The sequence below is a fragment of the Carcharhinus amblyrhynchos genome, unplaced genomic scaffold (assembly GCF_965287045.1).
Source record: "Carcharhinus amblyrhynchos unplaced genomic scaffold, sCarAmb.v2.hapA chromosome_276, whole genome shotgun sequence".
Taxonomy (NCBI): Eukaryota; Metazoa; Chordata; class Chondrichthyes; order Carcharhiniformes; family Carcharhinidae; genus Carcharhinus; species Carcharhinus amblyrhynchos.
Genome location: NW_027650016.1, coordinates 237 through 26,945, shown reverse-complemented (window position 1 = coordinate 26,945; position 26,709 = coordinate 237). Strand labels below are relative to the sequence as shown.

The following is a 26,709-nucleotide window of genomic DNA, read 5'->3' as shown; positions in this document are numbered from 1 at the left end:
TGCCATTAATGTTTGGTAGAGGTCATGCTTTCACGCCTGTTTGTGAATGAAATATCTTAAAACTTAATGGGCAGATTCCAATTAAACTTGGTACACAGGCAGGGAACAGCCCAAGGAAGAATGGATTAAGTTTTGGTGAAGATGCGGATTCAAATTCTGGGATTTTTGTTTTAAGGATCCATTAATATTGGGAAATAGGACAAATTAACTTTGCTTTAAGAATGCTGAGGGGTGTTTGATTGTTTTAGAACATTGCAGATTGTCTCAGCTGTGGTGTAATATGTCACAGCTGTCAAAATGTGAGCAGAGTTTCTAGAGCAGGTTGTTGAATGTACTCCCAGTGAGATGGAAGCTCTGAATAAAAGAGATATCTTTCTCTTCAACTTTGTAGTTATAGCCTCTCAGCTAGGCCGGGAAAAGCCAAGAGGAAGAGCTGCATAATTGTGATAATATATGGGCTTTACTGAAAGTTCTCTCCATCTGCTACTTTCATATTTTGGTCACTTTTCACAATTTAGAGGATGAAGAAGCAAACAGACTTGGAGAGAAGGTCATACTCAGAGAGCAAGTGAAGGAATTATTCAATGAAAAATATGGTATGTTCCCTCAGCTATTTCAATATTTCACTGTCTCTGTTCTGATTTCAATTTGAAATTTTCAGAAAATCTGTCATTCCTATTTTGCTGAGCTTTTGAAATATTGATTTTCCTTTGAAATTCTGCTTTCCTCATCATTTTGCTGAGCTAGTGATGCTTCCCGGCTGGAAAGTAATTGCATTCTCTTTGCCCTCATGAATCATGTTGCAGAAACATTTGGTTATAGTACAGTCATAACTGACCCTGCAGTTAGTTAGTATAAGTTTAACTCTGCATTGAACTTTCATTGGCATGAGTCTTGTTAAAGAACACATGAAAATCCAGAACTCCCATCTTCATCTCAGCTGTGGATGCTAAAACAGTTGAAACTTTCAAGACTTGAGATTGATAGAGTTGGTTAGGCATGGGTGTCAAGAAACAATTGATCAAAAGTGAAATGATGAAATAGAGATGAGTTACTGTTATGATCAACCATCAACTGAATGGTGCATCAGGTTTCAGGGACTGAATGGCCTATTCCTATTCCTAATGTTCCAATATAGATTTTGCTTCCTTGCCTTGCCTGAAGTTGAGAATCATTTTGGGGTTATGGTTCTGTGGGAGCCTGCAGTTCTACAACAGCTCACCCAAGTAGAAAACATAAGATCTTATGGAAGCCATTGGAACATCATAGAATCCCTACAGTGCAGAAGGAATCCATTTGGCTCATCGAGCCTGCACTGACAAAACTCCCACCCAGGCCCATTCCCCATAATCCCACGTAACCCATGTTAGTCCCCCTCACATTAAGGGTAAATTTAGCACAGCCGGTGCACCTAACCTGCACATCTTTGGAATGTGGGAGGAAACCAGAACACCTGGAGAAAACCAGTGCAGACACAGGGGAATGTGTAGACTCCATTCAGACAGTGACTGAAGCCAGGAATCAAACCTGGGTCCCAGGTGCTGTGAGGCAGCGGTGCTAACCACTGCCACCGTACCATCCCGGTTTCCCAACTTGTCTGACTCATCGCCTTTAAAAATGCCTGTGTCTGCCACATTTTTGGCCCAGGGAGATGGGATAGGATGGAGTTGGGCCTGCCACCTTCAGAGAAGGGCATGAAGTGGGCCGATGGCAAGGGTGGCAGGCTAGAATGCCCACCTCTATTTATTTACACCTGAGCTATTTTAAATGATGAATGTCAGGTCTTCAAACCCTCAAGGTTCAACCCATCAACCTACCGCCAACATGCCCCCCTCACATACCCATCCATGCTCCCTCATACTACAACCCCTCACTTCCCATCCATCCTCCATTGTTACCCACCCAATATCCACTATTGGAAAACCTCATGAACTATGCCATTGAAATGGAGATGAAAAAAATTAACTTCTAACAATCCAACCACAAGCACATTTCATACTGAAAGAACTCTCATTCAGAAAACCTGTTCAAAAAACGCTTAAATCCCATCAAATGGTCAATCTGTTTCAAAAACAAACATTTATTTCACTAATCATATCAAAGAGCTTTTAAAAACCTGTTAAAACTACCAAGGAAACCATAAATTAAGCTCTTTGCTGTGTGTGGCATGCTGGCATTGTGGTTAGCACTGCTGCCTCACAGCACCAAGGTCCTGTGTTCAATTTCAGCCTTGGTTGACTGTATGTGTGGTGTTTGCATGTTCTCCCCTCCTCTGTGTGGCTTTCCTCCAGGTGCTCCAGTTTCCTCCCACACTCTAAAGATGTCAAAGTTGGGTGGATTAGCCATGGTTAGAAGCCAGAATTGTGGTTGGAAGCTTGTGCTTGAATTGGAAGGAACCAATTCAAAAGCAATTAAATCAAGGCTGGGAGATTTGCCTAACTTGAGGGAGAGGAAGAATGTGTAGCGGAAAACCCTCACTGTGAAAGTTATGAGATTAAAGTTCCTAGGCTGAGAATGGAAAAACACAAAAATAAATTATTCGGAGCTAAGAACCTTGTTCTGAGAGAATTGAATGTCAACTTAAAGCACAGTGTAAAGTATGTGTGTGAAGTTTTCATTGTGCTAAAAGAAAAAAGGAATTTTTCTTGTTTGCTTTTTAAAGTGTAAGTTGTCTACAATGATGGTGTTTAGTAGATTGTGTTTTTAGTCTTTCATTACAGTAAAAGTCTTGAGACGTGAGATCTGTCATCCTTTCTGGAAGATCAGATTTCTTTTTAAAAGTCAAAGATCTCCACGGAGATCATCACAATAGAAGTAAATGTGCTGAGGATTATTATGGGTGTTTAGCCAGCCAAAACCTTACAGCAAACTAGAGTGGTTGCTTGATATCTGTCCCACTAGCATTAGGATGACGGATGTGATCAGAATTCCCCACTCACCTGACGAAGGAACAGCATTTACAGTGGCGTTTACTACCAGATAAACCTGTTGGACTTTAACCTGGTGTTGTGAGACTTCTTACTGTGTTTACCATTACCACCAGTCCAGTTTAAGGCATTGTCTTACTTGGTTATCTGGAATCAAGTAGGAGGAATCCTGACCCCACACCTTTCCACACCTGCTCTCCACCGCTGCCCAACTTCCCAAGGAGAGGGTGAACCCTCCCGGCCCCTCTGCCTCAGTATCTCTCGTTCCTCCTTGAAGACATTCCATGAAGCTTTGACTGAATTTTTATTCATCCTAGTATCTCTTTACCTGGTTTGTTGTCAGTGCCAATTGTCGAGCACTGACCTGAGTTCTGACAAGGCAGAAAGCAAGTGCCAGGTGCTCCTCACAACAGTGTGGTGAGTAGCTTAAAACCAGTGTGTTCAAACCACACTGCTGCCACCACCCACTCAACTCCCTCTCCAACTGCTGCTTGGACAGAGTTAAAAGAAAATAGAAAGTGCATATAATATGACTATGGGAAGGGGGAGGACAGCATCATCCCAACTGTACATCCTGAAATGGGATGATTTAAGGCTGTTTGTAGTTTATACTTGTTAATGTGCTACCTTTCAGGAGAGGCTCTGGGACTGAACCGGCCTGTTTTGGTACCGTACAAATTAATTCGGGATAATCCTGATGCAATCGAAGTGTCCGGGCTACCAGATGACATCCTTTTCAGGAACCCAACCACTTACGATCTTAGCAGACTGGAAAAAATTCTAAAAGTCCGAGACCGCATTAGGATGACGATTAAGAGTCAATTACAGTAAGTGTGGAAATCTTCTCGGTTACCCATAAAACAGCTCCGTTCCAATTGATATCAAAAAAAGAAAATGCTAGAAAATCTCAGCAGGTTTGGCAGCATCTGTAAGGAGAGAAAAGAGCTGACGTTTCGATTCCAGATGACCCTTTGTCAAAGCTAAAAGGCATAGAAAGTGGGAGATATTTATACTGCAGGGGGAGGGAATGAAAGATGAGTCATAGCCACAGAAACAGGGAGAAAAGCTGCTAATGGCAGCCCATAGAGAGAATAGAAAATGTGAATGGCCAAATGGCAGAGAAGCTGAAATCAGAGGATAAGCTGAGACAGATGAAGATGTGGGGGGGGATCGATGGGAGCAAGGTAAAATTGAGAAAAGGGGGAGAAAGAGTGAGGGGAGAGAAAAATAAAAAAAACAACTGAAATAAAAGGTAGAGAACAGTTAAAAATTAAATAAAATGGAAACAAAGGAGTCAAGATGGGGTACAGCTAGCACCTCGATCCCTTTAGCTAGCTCTACCTCACCTCGATCCCTTTAGCTAGCTCTACCTCACCTCGATCCCTTTAGCTGGCTCTACCTCACCTCGATCCCTTTAGCTAGCTCTACCCCACCTCGATCCCTTTAGCTGGCTCTACCTCACCTCGATCCCTTTAGCTAGCTCTACCTCACCTCGATCCCTTTAGCTGGCACTACCTCACCTCGATCCCTTTAGCTGGATCTACCTCACCTCGATCCCTTTAGCTAGCTCTACCTCACCTCGATCCCTTTAGCTGGCACTACCTCACCTCGATCCCTTTAGCTGGATCTACCTCACCTCGATCCCTTTAGCTAGCTCTACCCCACCTCGATCCCTTTAGCTGGCTCTACCTCACCTTGATCCCTTTAGCTAGCACTACCTCACCTCGATCCCTTTAGCTGGCTCTACCTCACCTCGATCCCTTCAGCTGGCTCTACCTCACCTCGATCCCTTTAGCTAGCTCTACCCCACCTCGATCCCTTTAGCTGGCTCTACCTCACCTCGATCCCTTTAGCTAGCACTACCTCACCTCGATCCCTTTAGCTGGCTCTACCTCACCTCGATCCCTTCAGCTGGCTCTACCCCACCTCGATCCCTTTAGCTGGCTCTACCTCACCTCGATCCCTTTAGCTAGCACTACCTCACCTCGATCCCTTTAGCTGGCTCTACCTCACCTTGATCCCTTTAGCTAGCTCTACCTCACCTCGATCCCTTCAGCTGGCTCTACCCCACCTCGATCCCTTCAGCTGGCTCTACCTCACCTCGATCCCTTTAGCTAGCTCTACCTCACCTCGATCCCTTCAGCTGGCTCTACCCCACCTCGATCCCTTTAGCTGGCTCTACCCCACCTCGATCCCTTTAGCTAGCTCTACCTCACCTCGATCCCTTTAGCTAGCTCTACCCCACCTCGATCCCTTTAGCTAGCTCTACCTCACCTCGATCCCTTTAGCTGGCACTACCTCACCTCGATCCCTTTAGCTGGATCTACCTCACCTCGATCCCTTTAGCTAGCTCTACCTCACCTCGATCCCTTTAGCTGGCACTACCTCACCTCGATCCCTTTAGCTGGATCTACCTCACCTCGATCCCTTTAGCTAGCTCTACCCCACCTCGATCCCTTTAGCTGGCACTACCTCACCTCGATCCCTTTAGCTGGCTCTACCCCACCTCGATCCCTTTAGCTGGCACTACCCCACCTCGATCCCTTTAGCTAGCTCTACCTCACCTCGATCCCTTTAGCTAGCACTACCTCACCTCGATCCCTTTAGCTAGCTCTACCTCACCTCGATCCTTTTAGCTAGCTCTACCTCACCTCGATCCCTTTAGCTAGCTCTACCCCACCTCGATCCCTTTAGCTAGCTCTACCTCACCTCGATCCCTTTAGCTAGCTCTACCCCACCTCGATCCCTTTAGCTAGCTCTACCTCACCTCGATCTCTTTAGCTGGCACTACCTCACCTCGATCCCTTTAGCTGGATCTACCTCACCTCGATCCCTTTAGCTAGCACTACCTCACCTCGATCCCTTTAGCTGGCACTACCCCACCTCGATCCCTTTGTAGCTAGCACTACCCCACCTCGATCCCTTTAGCTGGCTCTACCCCACCTCGATCCCTTTAGCTAGCTCTACCCCATCTCGATCCCTTTAGCTAGCTCTACCCCACCTCGATCCCTTTAGCTAGCTCTACCCCATCTCGATCCCTTTAGCTAGCTCTACCCCACCTCGATCCCTTTAGCTAGCACTACCCCACCTCGATCCCTTTAGCTAGCTCTACCCCACCTCGATCCCTTTAGCTAGCACTACCCCACCTCGATCCCTTTAGCTAGCTCTACCCCACCTCAATCCCTTTATAGCTAGCACTACCCCACCTTGATCTCTTTAGCTGGATCACCCCTTTAGTTCCACTCACTTGATGAAGGAGCAGCGCTCCAAAATCCCGTGATTCCAAATAAACCTGTTAGACTTTAACCTTGTTTCTGTGGCTACGATTCATCTTTCATTCCCTCAGCCTGCAGTATAAATATCTCCCACTTTCTATGCCTTTTAGCTTTGACAAAGGGTTATCTGAACTTGAAACGTCACCTCTTTTCCTTCTTTACAGATGCTGCCGGACCTGTTGAGATTTTTCAGTATTTTCTCTTTTTTGTTTCAGATTCCAGCATCCGCAGTAATTTGCTTTTATTCAGTTCCAATTGTTGGTCAGCCAAGGCACCCCTATGTGGAATTTGCTCATTCCTTGTTCAGTATTCAAGCTGTAATTTTAATGCGAATGGGAGTGCAGTGGTTCACCGATTAAGTTGCTAATGGCTGCATCGTGCAGGGATTTCCTGTGAACTGCTTAAAATAACAGCAAATTCATTGGGAATGTCTCGGGACATGTGTATCCTAGAAATGTGTAGCTCCTGGAAGAGAGGAATGGTATTTTCCTTTGGAATTATATTATCAGTCGCACATGTATATTTTCACATTGCGGCTTTGATGGTTCCGAATTATATTCCCATAAAATTGCCTGGCTCAGTCAAGCCAAGTGCTTAAGAACAGGATATGGAAAAGTTTGAGCAGATGAAAGGGTTGCTTTGAGCTCTGTGCTTCAGGGAAACATTTCACCTCTGCTACACGGGATGAAAGCAAAACCCTTTCTTCACTGGAAGGTCAGATTTACGATAATTGGCAAAAAAGAAAGACAGGGGGTGGGGTTAAGATGAAGAGGTTTTTTTTTCAGCGAATTGGTGTGATCTGGAACGCACTGCCTGAAAGGATGGTGGAAGCAGACTCACTAATAACTTTCAAAGGGGAGTTAGATATATACTTGAAAAGGAATAATTTGCAAGGCTCTGGGGAAAGGAGTGCGTCTAATTCAGCGGCTGCTTCAAAGAATGCACACAGGGCACGCTGAAACAAATGGCTTCTTTTGATGCTGTATGAATCTAACTGAATTCAGCACTTTAACTTTAAATGGTACACCTTTTAGTTCTTACAGAAAAATGATGTTCCTTACAAAGAGAATTTAACCCAACATAGGTGTTTCTGACTTTCTGTATGTTCAATTTTTTATTCCTGTTTTTGCTGAATATTTTGCACTAGGAATCTTTATTGGTTAATTTTTTTTACAATTAAATGTGGCATGTCCATTGAAATTTAATATCCGCCACATAAAGTGAGTGAGATTGCACGGGGACAAGACTGCATTAAATCCTGGGAAAAGATTTACTGCGAATCCCTTGAGTCGCACAACACTGCAAAATGAACTCACTAGGAAGTGCAGCAACTTGTTTATCAGTGTATATTGGAGAACCATAGGGAGAGGAAATGATCATATAAAATGTAGAAGCCTGGTATCCAGATTCTATCTTAATAACTTTGTCAGGTATGTTTTCACCTCTCCTTCCCTGAATCTTGGGGTTGCATTTGCTACCTCCCAGTTTGCAGGAACAGTTCCAGAATCTATCGGGTTTTGAAAGGTGAATACCAATGCATCCACTATCTCCACAGTCATCTCCTTCAACACTCCAAGATGTAAATCTTCAGCTCCAGGGGATTACTCAGCTTTCAGCCTGATTACTTCACTTTAATTTCTCTGGTACTACTTTTTTAAAAAAATACTAATCAGTTCCTCATTCTCACTTGGTTCTCTCGGGTTTCTGGGAGGTTTCCTGCTTATCCCTCTGAAGACAGAAACAAAATATTTGTATAGTTTCACTGGCATTTCCTTATTCCCCATAATAAATTCCCCTATCTCTGTCCGTAATAGGCCAATATTGGTCTTGGCTAATCTTTATCTCTTTACATATCAATAGGAGCTTTTACAGTGTGTTTTAGGTTTCTCCCTAGTTAACGTCCATATTATATTTTCTCTTTCTTTTTTATTTGGTCTTTCTTTGCTGAATTTTAAAATGCCCAGTCTTCAGGTTTACTATTTTTCATTGGCAACTTTATAACTTCTTCTGATCTAATACAATATTTAATTTCTCTTATAGCCAGGGTTGGATCATCTTTTCTGCTGGGTTTTTGTGCCTTAGAGGAACATAAATGTTGTTGTAAACCATGTATTAATTCTTTAAATGCTAACCATTGTCTGTTAAGCATCATACCTTTTAATGTAGTTTTCCTAATCTATCATAGCCAATTTGTCCCTCATGCCTTCATAGTTTCAAATATATGTAAAATTCTGTCATTTATTATCACTCTTTCCTAAAACTCCTTTACAGCAAGATTACTAGTTAGCCCTATCTCATTGCATAATACTAGATCTAAAATAGTCTGTTCTCCAGTTGGTTCCTCAGTATACTGTTCTAGAAAACCATCTTGTAAATATTCCAGGCATTAGTCCTCCATAACATTCTGTGTTAATTAGGTTTACCAGTCTATACATAGATTCAAGTCTTCATAGAATCATACAATACAGAAGAGGCCGTTTGGCCCATCGAGTCCACACCGACATATTAGAAACACCTGAACTCTCACCTAATCCCATCTGCCAGCACTTGGCCCATAGCCCTGAAAGTTATGACATGCCAAGTGCTCATCCAGATACTTTTAAAGGATATGAGGCATCCCACCTCTACCACCCTCCCAGGCAGCACATTCCAGACCATCACCACCCTCTGGGTAAAAAGGTTTTCCTCACATCCCCCTAAACCTCCTGCCCCTCATCTTGAACCTATGTCCCCTCATGACTGACCCTTCAACTAAGGAGAACAGCTGCTCCTTATCCACTCTTTTCATGTTCCTTATAATCTTGTACACTTCGATCAGATCACCCCTCAGTCTTCCCTGCTCCAACAAAAACAACCCAAGCCTATCCATCCTCTCTCCATAACTTAAATGTTCCATCCCAGGCAGCATCCTGGTGAATCTCCTCTGCACCCCCACCAGTGCAATCACATCTTTCCTATAATGTGGCAGCCAGAACTGCACACAGTACCCTAGCTGTGACCCCACCAAAGTTCTATACAACTCCAACATGACTTCCCTGCTTTTGCCTCGATTGATAGAGGCAAGTGTCCCATATGTCTTTTTCGCCACCCAGCTAACATGTTCTTCAACCTTCAGAGATCTGTGGACAAACACGCCAAAGTCCCTTTGTTCCACTGGACTTCTCTGTGTCTTACCATTCATTGAATACTTCCTTGTTAAATTATTCCTTCTAGTGTATCACCTCACTTTTCAGGGTCAAATTCTATCTATTTATCTGCCCATTTAACCATTTCGTTCTTTTAGCCCAAGACACTCTGCCTCACTGTTAGCCATGCAGCAAACTTATTAATCCTACCACCCATCCACCTCCCCCACAGTCATCTGTGTTGTTTATATAAATGACGAATAATAGGGGCCCAACACAAATCCTTGTGGAACACCACTGAACACTGGCTTCCAGTCACTATGTGGGTATGCCGGCGTTGGACTGGCGTAAACACAGTAAAAAGTCTGACAACACCAGGTTTTAGTCCAACCTATTTATTTGATAATATACTCACAAGCTTTCGGGGTTAGCCCCTTCGCCAGTCACTAAAACAGGCTTCTGTCATCACCCTCTGTCTCCTACAACTGAGCCAATTTTGAATCCATTTTATCAAGTTACCCTGTATCCCATGTGCATTTATCTTCTTTACAAGTCTCCACGTGGGACCTTGTCAAAGGCTTTGCTGAAATCCATATAAAGAACATCGACTCCACTACCCTTGTCTACACACCTGGTCATCTCCTCAAAAAATTCAATCAAATTTGTTAACATGACCTCCCTTTGACAAAGCCATGCTGATTATCCCTGATCAAGCTTTGCCTCTCCAAGTGGAGATAAATGCTTTCCTTCAGAAGTTTCTCTAATAGTTTCCCTACCATTAACATGAGACTCACTGTAGTTCCCTGGTTCATCTCTACAATCCTTAAATAGCAGAACCACATTAGCTGTTCTCCAGTCATAGAATCATAGAAACCTACAGTGCACAAAGAGGCCATTTAGCTCTCCCAGGCCCTAGCTCCATATCCCTACATATTAACCCACTAATCCCTCTAACCTATGCATCCCGGGACACTAAGGGGCAATTTAGAATACATAGAACATTACAGCGCAGAACAGGCCCTTCGGCCCACGATGTTGCGCCGACCAGTTTTTCTAAAAAAAACACTGACCCACTAATCTAAACCAATCCCTTTTCGTCCATAAACCTATCCACAGATCTCTTAAACGCCCCCAAACTAGGCGCATTTACAACTGCAGCAGGCAGGGCATTCCAGTCCCTCACCACCCTCTGGGTAAAGAACCAACCCGACATTCGTCCTATAACTACCCCCCCTTAATTTAAAGCCATGCCCCCTCGTGCTAGCTTTCTCCATCCGAGGAAAAAGGCTATCACTATCCACCCTATCTAAACCTCTAAATCCCAAAAGCTAGTGGCGTTTATTACCAAATAAACCTGTGGACTTTAACCTGGTGTTGTGATTCTTCTAACTGTGTTTACCCCAGTCCAACGCTGGCATCTCCACATCACGAACACCATTAGTCATAGACCTCCAATCAGAAAAAGACCCCTCCATTGCTACCCTCTGTTTTCAACGGCCAAGCCAGTTCTGTACCTATTAGCTTTGATCCTATGAGATTTAACCTTTTGCACCCGCCTGCCATGAGGGACCTTATCAAATGCTTTACTAAAATCCACGTAGATGACATCCACGGCCTTTCCCTCATCAATCATTTTTGTCACCTCCTCAAAAAATTAAACTAAATTTGTGAGGCATGACCTCCCTCATACAAAACCATGTTGTCTATCGCTAATGAGACTATTCAGTTCTAAATGTGCATGGATCCTATCTCTAAGGATCTTCAGTCTGGTGAACCTATATTGCACTCCTTCCATGTCAAGTATATTCTTTCTAAGATGAGCAGGCCAAAACTACTCACAATACTCGAGGTGTGGTCTCACCCAGGCCCTGTACAGTTGCAGTAAGACAGTCTTGCTCCTGTACTCAGGTCCTCCTGTAATGAAGGCCAATGTACCATTTTGCCTAACTGCTTGCATACTAATTGACACATTAAAATGAGAAAACATTAACTGTTTAATGCATTTGTTGGGAGGAGCTAATTTACAATAGAAATGCAAGCAATAAGCTCTTCCGTATCTCTTCAACACACAATTTACCTTGCTACAACAAGCAACTGATGAAGATCTTCTGCAGTTATACTCCGGGGATCACTCTTTCTCATCTCCACAAAATCTTCTTCCACTGCCTTGGTCACTTCATCGGATGGCCAGTCAACCTAGCCTGCACAACTTTGGACTGTGGGAGGAAGCCAGAGCACCCACAGGAAACCCACACAGACACAGGGAGAACGTGCAAACTCCACACAGACTGTGACCCGAACCAGGATTTAAACCCAGGTCCCTGGACCTGTGAAGCAGCAGTGCTAACCACTGTGCTATCGTGCCACCCAGTCATCTGGCAACTCCCCCTTGGCCAGAGAGGAACTGAAAATTTGGGTCAGAGTTCCTGCAATCTCCTTCCCTGCCTCCTAAAGCAGTCTAGGGCACAATTCATCTGGACCTGAAGATTAATCCACTTTTAACCCTGCCAACACTTCCAATAACCTGTCCTTTCCCATGTCAATTCACTCAAGAACCTCACAATCTCTCCCTGAATACAATACCATCATCCTCATTTTCTTGGGTGAAGACAGATGTGAAGTATTAATTCTACCAATGTCCTCTGCCTCCACCCACAGATTGCCCCCTTGGTCCCTTATGGGCCGTACTTTTTCCCTGGTACTCTTCCCATTGACATATTTATACAATATCTTGGAATTTTTCCTACTTATACCAGGCAGAGCTTTCTCATATCCCCTTTTGCTTTCCTAATTGCTTTCTTAAATTCCACCCTGTATACTTCACTAATGCCTCTGCTGATTTGCTCTCCTTGTATTTATTAAAAGCATTTCTTTTCCTCCTTGTCCTATCCTGAATATCTCAATATAATATGTATCTGAATATAAGTCTTGTTACCTGTGCCTCTAATTTCCTGATTTATACCATGCTCTGTATTACCACTATTGTTTGGTGGTCAACAAACAGCTCCTCCCATTGTTTGTTGCCCCTTGCTGTTTCTTAGCTCCACTCAAACTGCTTCTACACCTTGATCTTCTGATCTAAGATCCTCTCACACTAGCGCATTGATCTCACCCTTTATTAACACCTCCCCTTCCTTTTTGCCGATCCTTTCCAAATATTGAATACTACTGTAGGTCAAGTGGCTGCGTAATGGCAATTAGATCAAAGCCAATTACTTCCACTTGTGGTGTCGATTCATCTACCTTGTTGCAAATGCTGTAATTCTGTCTTATTATTTTTACAATCACTAGCCATTTCCATTGGCTCACTCCTAAGTTTATACGGTCTGCACCTTCCTGCCACACACTGATTCATAGAATCATAGAACCCCTACAATGCAGAAGGAGGCCAGTCGACCTATCGAGTCTGCACCGACCACTGTCCTACCCAGACCCTATTTCCATGACTCCATGTATTTACCCAAGCTAGCCCTCCTGACACTAAGGGGCAAATTAGCATGGCCAACCCACCTAACCCACACAGCGTTGGACTGTGGGAGGAAATTGGAGCATCTCGAGGAAACCCATGCAGACATGGGGAGAATGTGCAAAGGAGGTATTAGGTCAGATGGCCAAAAGCTTGGTCAAAGAGGTAGGTTTTAAGGAGCCTCTTAAAGGAGGAGAGAAAGAAATAGCGAGGCTTAGGGAGTGAATTGCATGGTTTAGGATATAGAATGCTGAAGGTCCAATGGGACAGAGAAAATGGGAGATGCACAAGGTTCCCTTGTGTAGCCTGGAGGAGCTCTCCTGCTCCTTCTAACCAACATGGAAACATGAAATGAAAAGGAGTAGCTCCTCTGAGAACAGTCTGGCCCTGGAGCCTGCTTGGTCTAACAGGGAAGGCACAGTGGCATGTGCAGGCCCGGGTTTATTTAACATTGTAATTGGGCTAGGATGTCACCATCAAAGATAGATCTGCATAAAACTCTATCACCTTTAGGGTCAGAGTCCCTTGTACCCATTTAAAAATAGTTTAAAATAGCACCCAGGCTCTGGGATTGGAGAAGGTAAATTGCTGCCTGGTTGAAATTAGGCATCCAAAGAAAATGTTTTAGAAAACTTCAAATTGTCAGGACTGCAGAATTATCTGTTTTCACAAAGAGAGGTTTCAATCAGGGAATGGAAGTGCCAGTGCAGTGCTCGGCTGGAACGGTGTTCCTTAGAGTTTATTTGCTGTTCTAGCCTAAAGTCTGACCATCCCATGCTTAATTTGTGCCTCAACTGACTAAATAGCCAGGAGAGATGATAGCACAGTGGTCCACAGTGATGTGGAGACATGGGTTCAAATCCCACCATGGCAGTTCGTAAATCTGGAGTATAAAACTAGTCTCAGTAATGACACCCATCATTGATTGTAAAAACCCAGCTGATTCATTAGAATTGCCCACAGTGCATAAGAGGTCATTCGGTTCATCGAGTCTGCACTGACTCTTTGACAGTGTCCTTTAGGGAAGGAAATCTGCCATTCTTACCCACAGCACAGTGCTTGACTCTTAAAGGAGAGAGAAGCCACTAATCTAAGGGTGGATAACTGTGAAAGAACAGCTTACAGCACAGAAACAGACTTAAACACAGGTCATGCTGGACAAAGAGAGTTAGTGTTTCAAGTCCTCATGACTCTTCAGAAACAGACTTCACTCATTTATGCTGCACTTAAACTTCCAGCCTTTTGGTATATCCTTTTACTTGTCATAAAATGGTTGCCATAGAGACAGAGACCATTCAGCCCATCGTGTCTGTGCCAGCCCTCTACAAGGGCAATTCATCGGGTGCCATTCCCCTACACTTCCCCTGTAATTATTTTCTCCTCAGATAATGATCCAATTATCTTTCAAAAGCCGTGATTGATTCTGTCTCCAGCACACTTCCAGGCAGTGCATTCCAGTTCCTAATCACTCACTGCAGGAAAGAGGTTTTCCACTTGCTGTTGTTGCTTCTTTCGCAATTCCTTCCCCTTAAATACACCTGTGGTATTCTCTATAACTATTACGTGTGGTAGCACATTTCACATTCTAACGACCATTCTCCTAAATTAGTGGTGATTATTGTGTATCTGGTATTTTCAAGAGTGGAAACATCGTCTCTACCATTCTACCAAGCTCTTGCATAATCTTAAAGAACTCTATCAGGTCACCCCACACAGAATCGACTCCTACCTTTGAGTTGTGATTTTTCTTTGTAAATCCTTTTTTACATCTTTATATCTTTTTTTAAATATGAAGGCCACAAATGTACACAGTACTCCAAATAGGATCTAACATAACGTTCTGCTTTTCAATTCGGGGGTGGCATGGTGGCACAGCGGTTTGCACAATGGTTAGTGCAGCTGCTTCACAGCTCCAGGGACCCAGGTTTGATTCTGGCCTTGGATGACTCTGTGAGGAGTTTGCACATTCTCCCCATATCTTTGGGCGTTTCCTCCGGGTTCTCCAAAGAGGTGCAACTTAGAAGGATTGGCTAAATTGCCCTTTAGTGTCCAATGTGTGTAGGTTAGAATAATTAGTCATGATAATTTGTGAGGTTACAGGGATAGGGCAGGGGAGAGGGCCTGGAGAAGATATTCTGTCAGAGAGTCGGCACCGACTCAATTGGCTGAATGTCCTCTTTTGCACTGTAGGGATTCTATGATTCTGTGATCCTTGTGGAAATGATCTCTTGTGCTTTCTTTGCTTTATCGTGTGGCCTTATTAATCCACATCATTACTGTTCCCGATTTGTGTGAGTGTACCCCTCGAATTTTGTTGTCCTACCCCATTTGTAGGGTCTTATTTTGCATGTTGCATATGGACTCCTCATTTTTCTAACAAAATGCACCCAAAATTATAGGATCAGTGATTTTGTTCAGTGACGCAGCTGTCTTAGTCTTTGCAATAAGGAATTATTGATCCATGACATTGTAAAAAAAACTGTCCATTATCAATCTTTGAATTCTGATATCAGGAATAAAAATCAAACTGCAATTCCAGTCTCTTCTTTAGAAAGTGGGAGTTGCACTCTCTGCTCTGCACCAGTTCTAGTCTTATTGTGCGTGTTGTACAGAGGGTGCACTGAAAATTCATGGTTCTGTGTTTCACAGGAGGATGTAGCATGCTGTGACAGAACATGTCAATATTGGGATGCTGACTGAGTGTCCTGGTTATCCTTCAGCCAGAAGTATTCTATCTAGTTATTTATCCGTTTCATGACTGTGGGCTCTTGCTATGTGCAAATTAGCAGCTGTGTTTACTGACATAACATAATCTCCAATGGGTGTGAGTAGTTCTGAATTGCTACTTTTTCATTTCAGGCTGTTCTCGCCCAGTTATGTGGAAAATCTGTATGGCCCAACCTCCACACCCAGGGCTCTGAAATGCTAGTGCAGAATCTTGGAGCTGATGAATGTAACAAGATAGTAATCCACTTAAATCATAGAATCTCTACAATGCAAAGGAGGCCATTCAGCCTATCGAGCCTGCACCAACAACAATTCCACCCAGGCTCTGTCCCCGCAATCCCACACATTTATCCTGCTAATCCCCCTGACATTAAGGGTCAATGTAGTATGGCCAATCAACCTAACCCGCACATCTTTGGAGTGTGGGAGGAAACGCACACAGGCACAGGGAGAGCGTGCAGGCACCACACAGAAAGATGGCAATGCTGCAGCAATAACTGAAGAAGAAAGGAGTACATCTCCAGACCAGCCAGTCAAGAAAATGCCAAAAGCAAATTCATTTTATTCAATGGTAACTGGGTTGACAATTACTTGTTTTTCTTTCTTGATGTTTTACAGGCCATTTGCAGAGATTTGTAATGAAGCGTCTAAATCAGGTGGGAAATCATTTTTACCCATTCATCTACACAATGTGTTCAAAGGTGTTCCCACACAAACTCCCCTATCGTATCTGCAATAGATTCCCTTTCCATTGTGACTGAACCAAACAGACCAGGAATGACCTCTGATTTATACCCAGTGCCAGTACAGGTTGGTTTTGGGGAGAGAGGTTGAGTTTCTGGTCTTGCTCCCATTCACTATCTAATGATCTTTGCGGGAAGCAGTGGTGGGGTTTGAGTGGGATGCACCAGTCGTACCAATGGCTACATTGCTGCCTCAGTGACATTATCCAGTAATTAGTTTAGTAATTGTAGACAATTGTAATCCAATACAAGCCAGAATTGCTTGTCTACAATCTCAACTTGTGCAGCCACATGTTTCTATATGAGTACATGCAAATGTGGGTGTATGTATGCAGGTATGCAAGTGTGTGTGTTTATACTTTGTGATATTAGGGTTGGATTTATGAATTTAGAACTTGGAAATTATGATTTTTTCAAATTAATTATTGGGATGAGGACATCTCAAGCAGGGCTGATATTTATTGTCTCTCCAATTTACCCTGAGAACGTGGTTCGTTAGGCTGTTGGACATATTGCTATGGGACTGTATATATGGCAGATTTCCTTACCTAAAGGACATTGAAGAACCAATTAGTTTGGCCAGGTTCTGTTCACCTGTCACTGCTGTGTTCACTGCCCTTCATTTGAAGTAGTGACTTGATTTTTAAATTCTCACCCTTGTTTTCAAATCCCTCCATGGCCTCACTGCTCCCTATCTCTGTAATCTCCTCTGTCCCACAGTCCTCCAAGACCTCGCTGCTCCTCTAATTCTGGACTTTTGACTTTTTTTTAAACCTTACTTTCCTCTGTTACCCTTAAAACCCACCCCTTTGGACAAGCCTTTAGTCACCTGACCCAGTGCCTCCTTGTTTGGCTTGGTGTTATGTTTTGTTTTATAATGCGCCTTTGAAGCTTTGGGGTGTTATGCTAAAAGTGCTATACAGATTTAAGTTGTTGTTTGTCAGGTGCTCTCAGTCTGCCTGCTATCAGTTTTATTTTCCCAGACTTTAATGTTAATTAAATTCAAATTCTCACATGCCATGGTGGGATTTGAACTTGCATTCTTTAGATTACTATAGCATTGAGGAGATGGCACTTGGCAACATACTGGATACCTGCTAATGTCGCTGGGAATGTATTTCTGACAGGAGTCAAAGCCATTAGGAGTTGGAGAGAGCAACATTGATAGGGTAACAGAGTGCACAGCGCCTGTTGGTGTAATAGGAAAGTGTTAGTGATATGCCTACGTTAATTTTGGCTCGGCTGTTGGCTAAGTTATGTTTGTGACGGTAATGTTGTATATTTTTATCCTTTATAGCATCAAAACAAGATGCAGTACACAAACGGAAGCGAAGAAGAGTGTCAGAGGGAAACATTGTACCATCGTCTTCTAACATGGAAGCAGGTGTATCTCCGAATCCAGTCTCCCTTGTGGTAATTATATTTTTAATGAAATGTGCATTAAATTACCAATAGGTTTTTCTGACCTCCCATCTATGGGTGCTACATCATGCGTGGTTTGTGGATGTCAGATTTGAGTATTGAGACTGCGCCCCAGCCTGTGTCAAGTGAGTTGTTTGCAGCATTGTTTGATATTTGACCCGAAAGTGATTTCTGACCCCAAATCTAAGCCATTTCCAAGCCCGCCTACTTCCACCTAAATAATATTAGCCAATTCCACCCTGCCTCAGCTCATCTCCTGATGAAGCCTTCATCTTTGCCTTGGTCACCTTGAAACTTGTCTGTTAATACTTTGTTACATAAATTGAAACTCATCTGAAACTGCTGTCCACATCCTAGCTTGTAGTAGTTACCTTTCACCCACAGTCCCTCTGCTAACTGATCTATAATGGCTTTGGTTTGCAACATCTCGATTTTAAAATTCTCATCCTAATTTTGAAACTTCTCATTGGTCTTGCTCCTCACTATACCTGTTAATTCCTCAGCCCTACAACCCTCCGAGATCTCTGCAATCCCCCAATTCTGATCCTCAAGCAGCCTCAGTTTTAATTACTGCACTATTAGCTGCCTGGGCTCTAAGCTTTGGTATTCCCCCAAAAGTCTATCTACCTCTCACTTCTACACAGAATTGTAGAATAGTTACAGCACGGAAGGAGGCCGTTTGGTCCATTGTGGTTGCACTAGCTCTCCAAATGAATATCATTCTCCTGCTTCTTCCCCGTACCCTTTCACATTGATTAAATGAGCAGAAACATCGAATACCTCAATTGAATCTGTCTCTGCCACACTTGCAGGCAGTGCGTTCTAGACCCAAACCACTCACTGCGTGAAAAAGTTTTTTTCTCATATCGCATTTGCTTCTTTTGCAAATCACTTTCGATCCCTGCCCTCTCATTCTTCATCCTTTTATGAGCATCCTAAAGTGGTGGATTGGGCAGATAGATGGCAGATGAAGTTCAATATGGGGAAGTATGAGGAGATACATTTTGATAGGAAGAACATGGAGACACAATATAAAATAAAGGGCATAATTCTTAAAAGGATGCAGGAGCACAGGGACCAGGGTGTAAATTTCTCTCTATTCTGTCCAGCCCCCCTCATAATTTTGAACATCTCTATCAAATCTCCTCTTAGCCTTTTTCTCTCCAAGGAGAACAATTCCAAACTCTCCAATTTATCCTGAAGTCTCTTATCCCTGGAACCATTCTGCACTCTCTCCAATGCATTCACATTTTTCCTGTAGTGCAGTGCCTAGAACTGTGCATAATACTCCAGTTAAGGTCTAACTAGTGTCTTGTATAGACTCAGCATAACCTCCTTGCTCTTGTACTGTATGTCCCTATTAATTCATACTTCATTAACTGCTCTGACCACCTACTGCCACCTTCAATGATCTTTGCAGATTTACAACCAAGTCCCTCCGCTCCTGCATCCCCTTAAGAATTGTGCTCCTTATTTTATATTGCCTGTCCATGTTCCTCCTACCAAAATGCATCCCTCATACTTCTCCCTGTTGAACTTCAGCTGCCCAATCCACCACTTTAGGATGCTCCCTGAAGTCTCTCTCACTGGGTTTTTGTCTATCTGTCCAAACAGCTCCTCATGTGACTCAATTGACAACATTCTTGCAAAGCACTTTGGGGCATATAACATCCTTAAAAGTGCTATAAAAATGCATTTTATTGTCCACTGGAAGCCTGGGGTGTCAGTACGCAAACTCATTTCAAAAAGAACCCTTACAGCCCATGGGGACAGAGACATTAATCTCATTGGATCTGTGCTGAAATTGAAGACTGGGAGTTAAAACAAATGATCCACCTAAACATACACAACTGCCTTGGGGCTTTGACTGGACATACCAGGTTTCCATAAAGCAGAGCATCTATTGCTCTGGATGGATAGCCTATTATTATTGAACTCTTCTGGTTATATGCAATGCAGATAACTCATCATGGAATATGAGTGACAATTGTGAGTGTTTAAATGCAGCATGCTTTCTGTGAGTGGATGATATCTGTATTTAAGTATGCAGTATTCCTCAATTCTGCTTCCATACTATTATTCAATATGTTAAACTTGGTTTACTACTCACGGTAAGAATTTTATTCCCATCTCATAACAGTGTAACCGCTGTGGGTACCATAAGAATGAGATGCTCTTAAACTCAACCTATCAAATATAAAGTTTTTGAAGTTTATTTATTAGTGTCACAAGTAGGCTTAGATTAACACTGCAATGAAGCTACTGTGAAAATCCTCTAGTTGCCATACTCCATTGCCTCTTCTGGTACACTGAGGGAGAATTTAGCATGGCCAGTGCACCTAACCCACACATCCTTGGGACTGTGGGAGAAAACCTGAGCACCCAGAGGAAACCCATGCAGAGAATGTACAGACTCTGCACAGGCTTCCTTGCCGGGAATTGAATCCAGGTCCCTGGTGCTGAGGCAGCAGTGCTAATCACTGTGCTGCCCTCAGGATAAAATAGGAAGATTGGTTATTTCACAATTTAACAAAACTGGAAGAGGGCAGGAGAGTTTTACTGAGGAATAATTTTATATTGCACGATATCTGTACATTTTGCAGAAAAATAACCTGTTTTTTTAACGTTCAGAGGGATACTGTAAGACATAGCTCACTATAAACGTTCAGTTTTAAGTACATAAAATATGTAACCGAAAAAGAGTAAAAGTGTATTTAGTTTTTTTTATCCTAATCTCAATGTCCTGCTTGTTCTGTATCATGACATGTTGTTATTTCTTCTCTCTTCACAGCAATGGCCGATGTATCTGGTAGATTATGGTGCAGTCAACATGCAGATCCAGGGGCCTGTAAATTTCTGAACAGCACCTTGCTCAAAAACAAGCATGATTTTGACAAAATCACATGTAATTATGTACCATAACCATATAGTATGAACTGTAATATTTCCTTCTAGAACAGGTCCTGATTTTTACACTGTCTCCATATGATCAAGGGCTTTAAATAAATGTGCTGCCTTGCACTCACACATACTGGCTATTTTATTTACAATAATGGCAAGTTCGCAAAGACTTGCAAAGGAATTTCAGACCTTTCAAGGGAATCCAGGGATTATTGCAGTTGAATCAGGATTGCAAGCAAAGCACAAACCCCAATTGACAAGGATAGTCTTTTCAGAATTCTGAGTTCTGTCTAAGAAGGGAAATAGTGAGGGAAGTTTCCCTTCTGATCAGCACTCACACACCTCCTGGAATTTGGCGACAGGCAGCATTAGTTTCAGAGGTTACAAGATAGAAATTGGTTGCTGTGCTTTGCTTGACTTTCAGGTCCAATTGGGCATAAACGATTTAGGATAGAACAACGCATGATATTAGCCCTGCTGCTAAAATCAAGGGACCCTCTCCATCTTCCAGAAAGCCATTGTTAGATAACAGTATTGTGGTGGACTTCTATGAGCTAATCACAGGAGATTCAGGTAGGTACGGGTCACAATCAATTATTTAAGCATGCAGGAGTGCATTATTTTAGAAACTCCTAACACAGTACTCTACCATATCACAAATGTTCACTTTTTATTAATTGTTGGTCACATATGCAGAACATTGTTTAAATTCCATTTTTGCCTACGTATACTTTTATATTACTTTACCGGAGCAGGTTCCTTGCTAGATACTATTAGTCTTCTCCCAGAGAGTACACTTGATCTGTTTTATCCTAACTCCTGTCCCTATAATAGTAAGATGTCTCACAACACCAGGTTAAAGTCCAACAGGTTTATTTGGTAACAGTAAAGATCTGCTGATAACGATACTTAGGGTGTGCAAGGTTCATTGATGACTGGCTATGTAAGCATTTAACTGGCATGTGCTGTTTACTCTAAATTAGGAATGTTAGCTCTAATCCCTTTTAATACATTGATTTTGTTTTCTCTGAACACCAGCAGTATCAAATTAAGTTTAACGTAAATGTGATGTGATGCACTTTAGAAGATAAAATGGAAGCATCATCTACACCTTAGAAAATAAGAAAACCTAATTGGGTTGAAGATCTAATCTGGCTCAACAAGCATCAAAAGCAACATTACGGGGTTAGTGAAGCAATTAAAAAATACTATCACAATGCTGGCACTTAGCTACTTCTTGGAGTATAAAGTTCAAAAGTGGGGAATTCATGCTAAATCTGAACAGAATGCTGACTTCCATGCAGAACTCTGGTCACCATGCTACAAAAAGGACATAGAAACATGGAAGAAAATGTTTAAATTAAGAAAATTATGAGCACTGGCAATTCATAGAATCCTTACAGTGCAGAAGAGGCCATTTGGCCCATCAAGTGTACCAGCCAGACCCCTATCCCTGTACCCCCATGTATTTATCCTGCTTGTGCGCCTGACACTAAGAGGCAATTTACCATGGCCAATCAGCTTACCCTGCACATCTTTGGAGTGTGGGAGGAAACTGGAGCACCTGGAGGAAACACATGCAGACACAAGGAGAACATGCAAATCCTGCACAGTCACTCAAGGTTGGAATTAAACCCAAGTCCATGGCACTGTGAGGCAGTAGAGCTAATCATTATGCCACCATGCTGTCTGAAAACGCAATATTTATCTTGTTTTGATCCAAGGGCCATGCATTGATGAAGGCACCACTGAGATTGCAGTTATTGAGAAAGAATGAATGGGTTAAGTATTTTGAAATGAAAGCTTGGAAGAGAGTAGGTTGAAGAGCATGGATGTGGACAGAGCTCAAAACCATATATAAGATAATTACTAATAAATCCCACAGAGAAATCCAGGGAAATCTCTTTACTCGGAGAGTGGCAAGAACATGGAACCTGCAATCACAGGGGATGAATTAAGAAAATAGTCTTGAAGCTTTTAAAAATAGAGTGCAAGACAGAAGATAATGAAAGATCTGCCAAAAGGCACAGAAATGGAAGGAGAATCATATAACACCAACACATATCATTGGACCGGCTAAACTGGTTTTGTGCTGTGTATTCTATACAATGCCTGTTGAGTAATCCAATCCAGAAATTAATTCTTCAGCAACCACCAACCAAAGATAAATTAGATAACTTTTATTACAAACAAAAGCAATTCCCTGCCAAGCCAAGAAGGAGCCAGACTGCTTCGTCAAGTCCGATATGCATTGTGATCATCCATCAGCTCTAGTCCATGCCAATCCAGGCTCCCGGTACTTGGATGAGGACTGTTGCTATAGAAACACACAGCCTGAAATTAATCTCCTTAAAGCCTACATCTTTTACTAGGCTGAAGTCTTGTACCCCGCTATCTCTTTATGATTCAGTGTCAAATTTTGTCTGGTCACACTCCTGCAAAGTGTTTTGTGATGTTTTACTGTGTTGTGCTATATACATACAAACTGGCAAGTGGGGGAAGAAGGAATATTCATGTCTTTCACAAAGCACTGTGTGACATAAAAGCTATTCAATGTCAAAATATGTGGAGTTGGATGGCTTCAAGCTAATTGATAACCCCTGTCCTTTAATTCCATTCACCCTCTTCCCCACAATGTAAAGCTGCAGCTCTGGCCCGGACAGCTCAACAATTTTGATCCTCAAATGGCTGAGAAATAACCAGCAAGATTGTTCCTCTGAGGAAAGAGTCTGCATCTGAGATTTGACTGTCTTGAGTCTTCTCAATGGACAGTGTTCAACCAGCAGACAATCTTCAGATGCCTGATAGAAATGAGTTCAGCACATGGAGAGTGCGTTAACAATGCAGACATGGAGACCCATTGAGATTTACAACATAGCAAAGCAAGTGCAGATTCTATTTTTGTGTCCATTCTTTTTCTTTATAGCAATTTAAAGTTATTTACACTGTTGTCCTTCCTCCCTATAATTTAGAAATATATCAAAAATATATTTGTTTATTTTCTCTGAAAAGATGCAAAATCTAGATTATCACTCCAATGTAGTGTTGAGGAAGTGCTGTACTGTCAGAGGTAATGGGGGGGGGTGGTGGTGGTGGTGGTGGTGGTGGCGGTGGCGGTGGTGGAGCTTGCAGCCGTATCTCTGTGATAAGCACAACAGGACAGTGGCCAAATTCAACGTGTGCACAACCACATTTACGACATTTACAAGCTCATTGTCTGCGCTCCTGGTCGCAGAAACAGTATTAATCCGTAACTGGGATCCCCCGAATTACAGCTATATTGCACTCCTCCCTCCGACTCCCTTCCCTTCCCCTTCCCCTCCCCGCCCCCAGCCCCCTCTCCCCCTTCCCACTCCTCTCCCTTCCCTCCCCGCTCCTCCCCCCTCCCCTCCCCGCTCCTCGCCCCTCTCCCCCCCACCCCCCCCCCTCCCCTCCCCCCACCCACTCCCCTCCCTCCCACCCACTCCCCTCTTCCCCCCCTCCTCCCGTCTTCCCCCCCCTCTTCCTCTTCCCTCTTCCTCCCCCTTCCCCCTCCCCTCCCCACTCCTCTCCCCTCCCCTCCCCTCCCCTCTCCTCTCCCTCCCCCTCCCCACTCCTCTCCCCTCCCCTCCCCACGTCCTCTCCCCTCCCCTCCCCACTCCTCTCCTCTCCCCTCCCCTCCCCACTCCTCTCCCCTCCCCTCCCCACTCCTCTCCCCTCCCCCCCTCCCCTCTCCTCCCCTCCCCTCCCCACTCCTCTCGCCCTCCCCACCCCTCTCCCCTCCCCACTCCCCACCCTCTCCCCTCCCCACTCCCCACCCCTCTCCCCCACTCCCCTCCCCTCCCCACTCCTCTCCCCTCCCCTCCCCACTCCTCCCCTCCCCTCCCCACTCCCCCTCCCCTCCCCTCTCTCCCCTCCCCTCCCCACTCCTCTCCCCTCCCCACTCCCCCTCCCTCTCCCTTCCCCACTCCTTCCCACTCCCCTCCCCTCCCCACTCCTCTCCCCTCCCTCCCCACTCCTCTCCCCTCCCCTCCCCACTCCTCTCCCCTCCCCTCCCCACTCCTCTCCCCTCCCCTCCCTCCCCACTCCCCTCCCCTCCCCTCCCCACTCCCCTCCCCTCCCCACTCCCCTCCCCTCCCCTCCCCACTCCCCCTCCCTCCCCACTCCTCTCCCCTCCCCTCCCCTCCCCACTCCCCTCCCTCCCCACTCCCTCTCCCCTCCCCCTCCTCTCCCCTCCCCTCCCCACTCCCCTCCCCTCCCCCCCCACTCCCCTCCCCTCCCCCTCCCCTCCCCACTCCCCTCCCCTCCCCACTCCCCTCCCTCCCCACTCCCCTCCCCTCCCCACTCCTCTCCCCTCCCCACTCCTCTCCCCTCCCCTCTCCCCTCCCCTCCCCACTCCTCTCCCCTCCCTCCCCTCTCCCCTCCCCTCTCCCCTCCCCCTCCCCACCCCTCTCCCCTCCCCACTCCTCTCCCCCTCCCCACTCCTCTCCCCTCCCCTCCCCACTCCTCTCCCCTCCCCTCCCCACTCCTCTCCCCTCCCCACTCCTCTCCCCTCCCCTCCCACTCCTCTCCCTCCCCTCTCCCCTCCCCACTCCTCTGCCCTCCCCTCCCCACTCCTCTGCCCCTCCCTCCCCACTCCTCTGCCCTCCCCTCCCCACTCCTCTCCCCTCCCCTCCCCACTCCTCTCCCCTCCCACTCCTTCTCCCCTCCCCTCCCCACTCCTCCCCTCCCCACTCCTCTCCCCTCCCCACTCCTCTCCCTCCTCACTCCTCTCCCCACTCCTCTCCCCTCTCCTCTCCCCTCCCCTCTCCTCGCCCCTCTCCTCTCCCCTCTCCTCTCCCCTCTCCTCTCCCCTCTCCTCTCCCCTCTCCCTCTCCCCTCCCCTCTCCTCTCCCCTCCCCTCCCCACTCCTCTCCCCTCCCCTCCCCACTCCTCTCCCCTCCCCTCCCCACTCCTCTCCCCCTCGCAACTCCCCTCCCTCCCCTCCCCACTCCCCTGCCCACTCCCCTCCCCACTCCCCCTCCCACTCCCCTCCCCACTCCTCTCCCCTCTCCCCCCCACTCCTCTCCCTCCCCACTCCTCTCCCTCCCACTCCTCTCCCCTCTCCCCTCCCCACTCCTCTCCCCTCCCCTCCCCACCCCTCTCCTCTCCCCTCCCCTCTCCCCACTCCCCACTCCTCTCCCCTCCCCTCTCCTCTCCTCTCCTCTCCCCTCCCTCTCCCCTCCCCTCCCCACTCCTCTCCCCTCCCCACTCCTCTCCCCTCCCCTCCCCACTCCTCTCCCCTCCCCTCCCACCCCACTCCCTCCCCACTCCTCTCCCCTCCCCTCCCCACTCCTCTCCCCTCCCCTCCCCACTCCTCTCCCCTCCCCTCCCCACTCCTCTCCCTCCCCTCCCCACTCCTCTCCCCTCCCCTCCCCACTCCTCTCCCCTCCCCTCCCCACTCCTCTCCCCTCCCCTCCCCACTCCTCTCCCCTCCCCTCCCCACTCCTCTCCCCTCCCCTCCCCACTCCTCTCCCTCCCCTCCCCACTCCTCTCCCCTCCCCTCCCCACTCCTCTCCCCTCCCCTCCCCACTCCTCTCCCCTCCCCTCCCCACCCCTCTCCCCTCCCCTCTCCACTCCTCTCCCCTCCCCTCCCCTCCCCACTCCTCTCCCCACCCCTCTCCCTCTCCCTCCCCTCCTCCCTCCCTCCCCTCCCCACTCCTCTCCCCTCCCCTCCCCTCCCCACTCCCTCCCCACTCCCCTCCCCACCCTCTCCCCTCCCCACTCCTCTCCCCTCCTCCCTCCCTCCCCCTCCCTCTCCCCTCCCCACTCCCCTCCCCCCACTCCTCTCCCCTCCCCATCCCTCTCCCTCCCCCCTCCTCTCCCCACCCTCTCCCCTCCCTCCCCACTCCTCTCCCCTCCCCTCCCCACTCCTCTCCCCTCCCCTCCCACTCCTCTCCCTCCCCACTCCTCTCCCCTCCCCCACTCCTCTCCCTCCCCTCCCCACTCCTCTCCCCTCCCCACTCCTCTCCCCACTCCCTCTCCCCTCCCCTCCCCACTCCTCTCCCCTCCCCTCCCCACTCCTCTCCCCCTCCCTCCCCACTCCTCTCCCCTCCCCTCCCCACTCCTCTCCCCTCCCCACTCCTCTCCCCTCCACTCTCCTCC

General features: G+C 45.9%; 1 protein-coding gene across 6 annotated transcripts in view; it reads left to right on the top strand.

The window, feature by feature from the left end:
- The window catches only part of LOC145338978 (general transcription factor II-I repeat domain-containing protein 1-like), a 125,350-nt gene extending 104,646 nt beyond the window's left edge, over positions 1–20,704 (top strand). For 4 of the 6 annotated variants that reach the window (XM_080183396.1, XM_080183394.1, XM_080183398.1 and 1 more), the window contains 5 exons: positions 519–596; positions 3,562–3,754; positions 16,139–16,176; positions 17,561–17,676; positions 20,477–20,704. In XM_080183396.1, coding sequence (XP_080039522.1) covers positions 519–596; positions 3,562–3,754; positions 16,139–16,176; positions 17,561–17,676; positions 20,477–20,545 — 494 coding nt within the window. In that variant the 3' untranslated portion in view covers positions 20,546–20,704. Of the gene's footprint in view, positions 1–518; positions 597–3,561; positions 3,755–16,138; positions 16,177–17,560; positions 17,677–20,476 lie in introns of those variants that run through there. The other 2 variants (XM_080183395.1, XR_013885939.1) reach the window with 2 other exon arrangements.
- Positions 20,705–26,709: the final 6,005 nt, after the last annotated feature.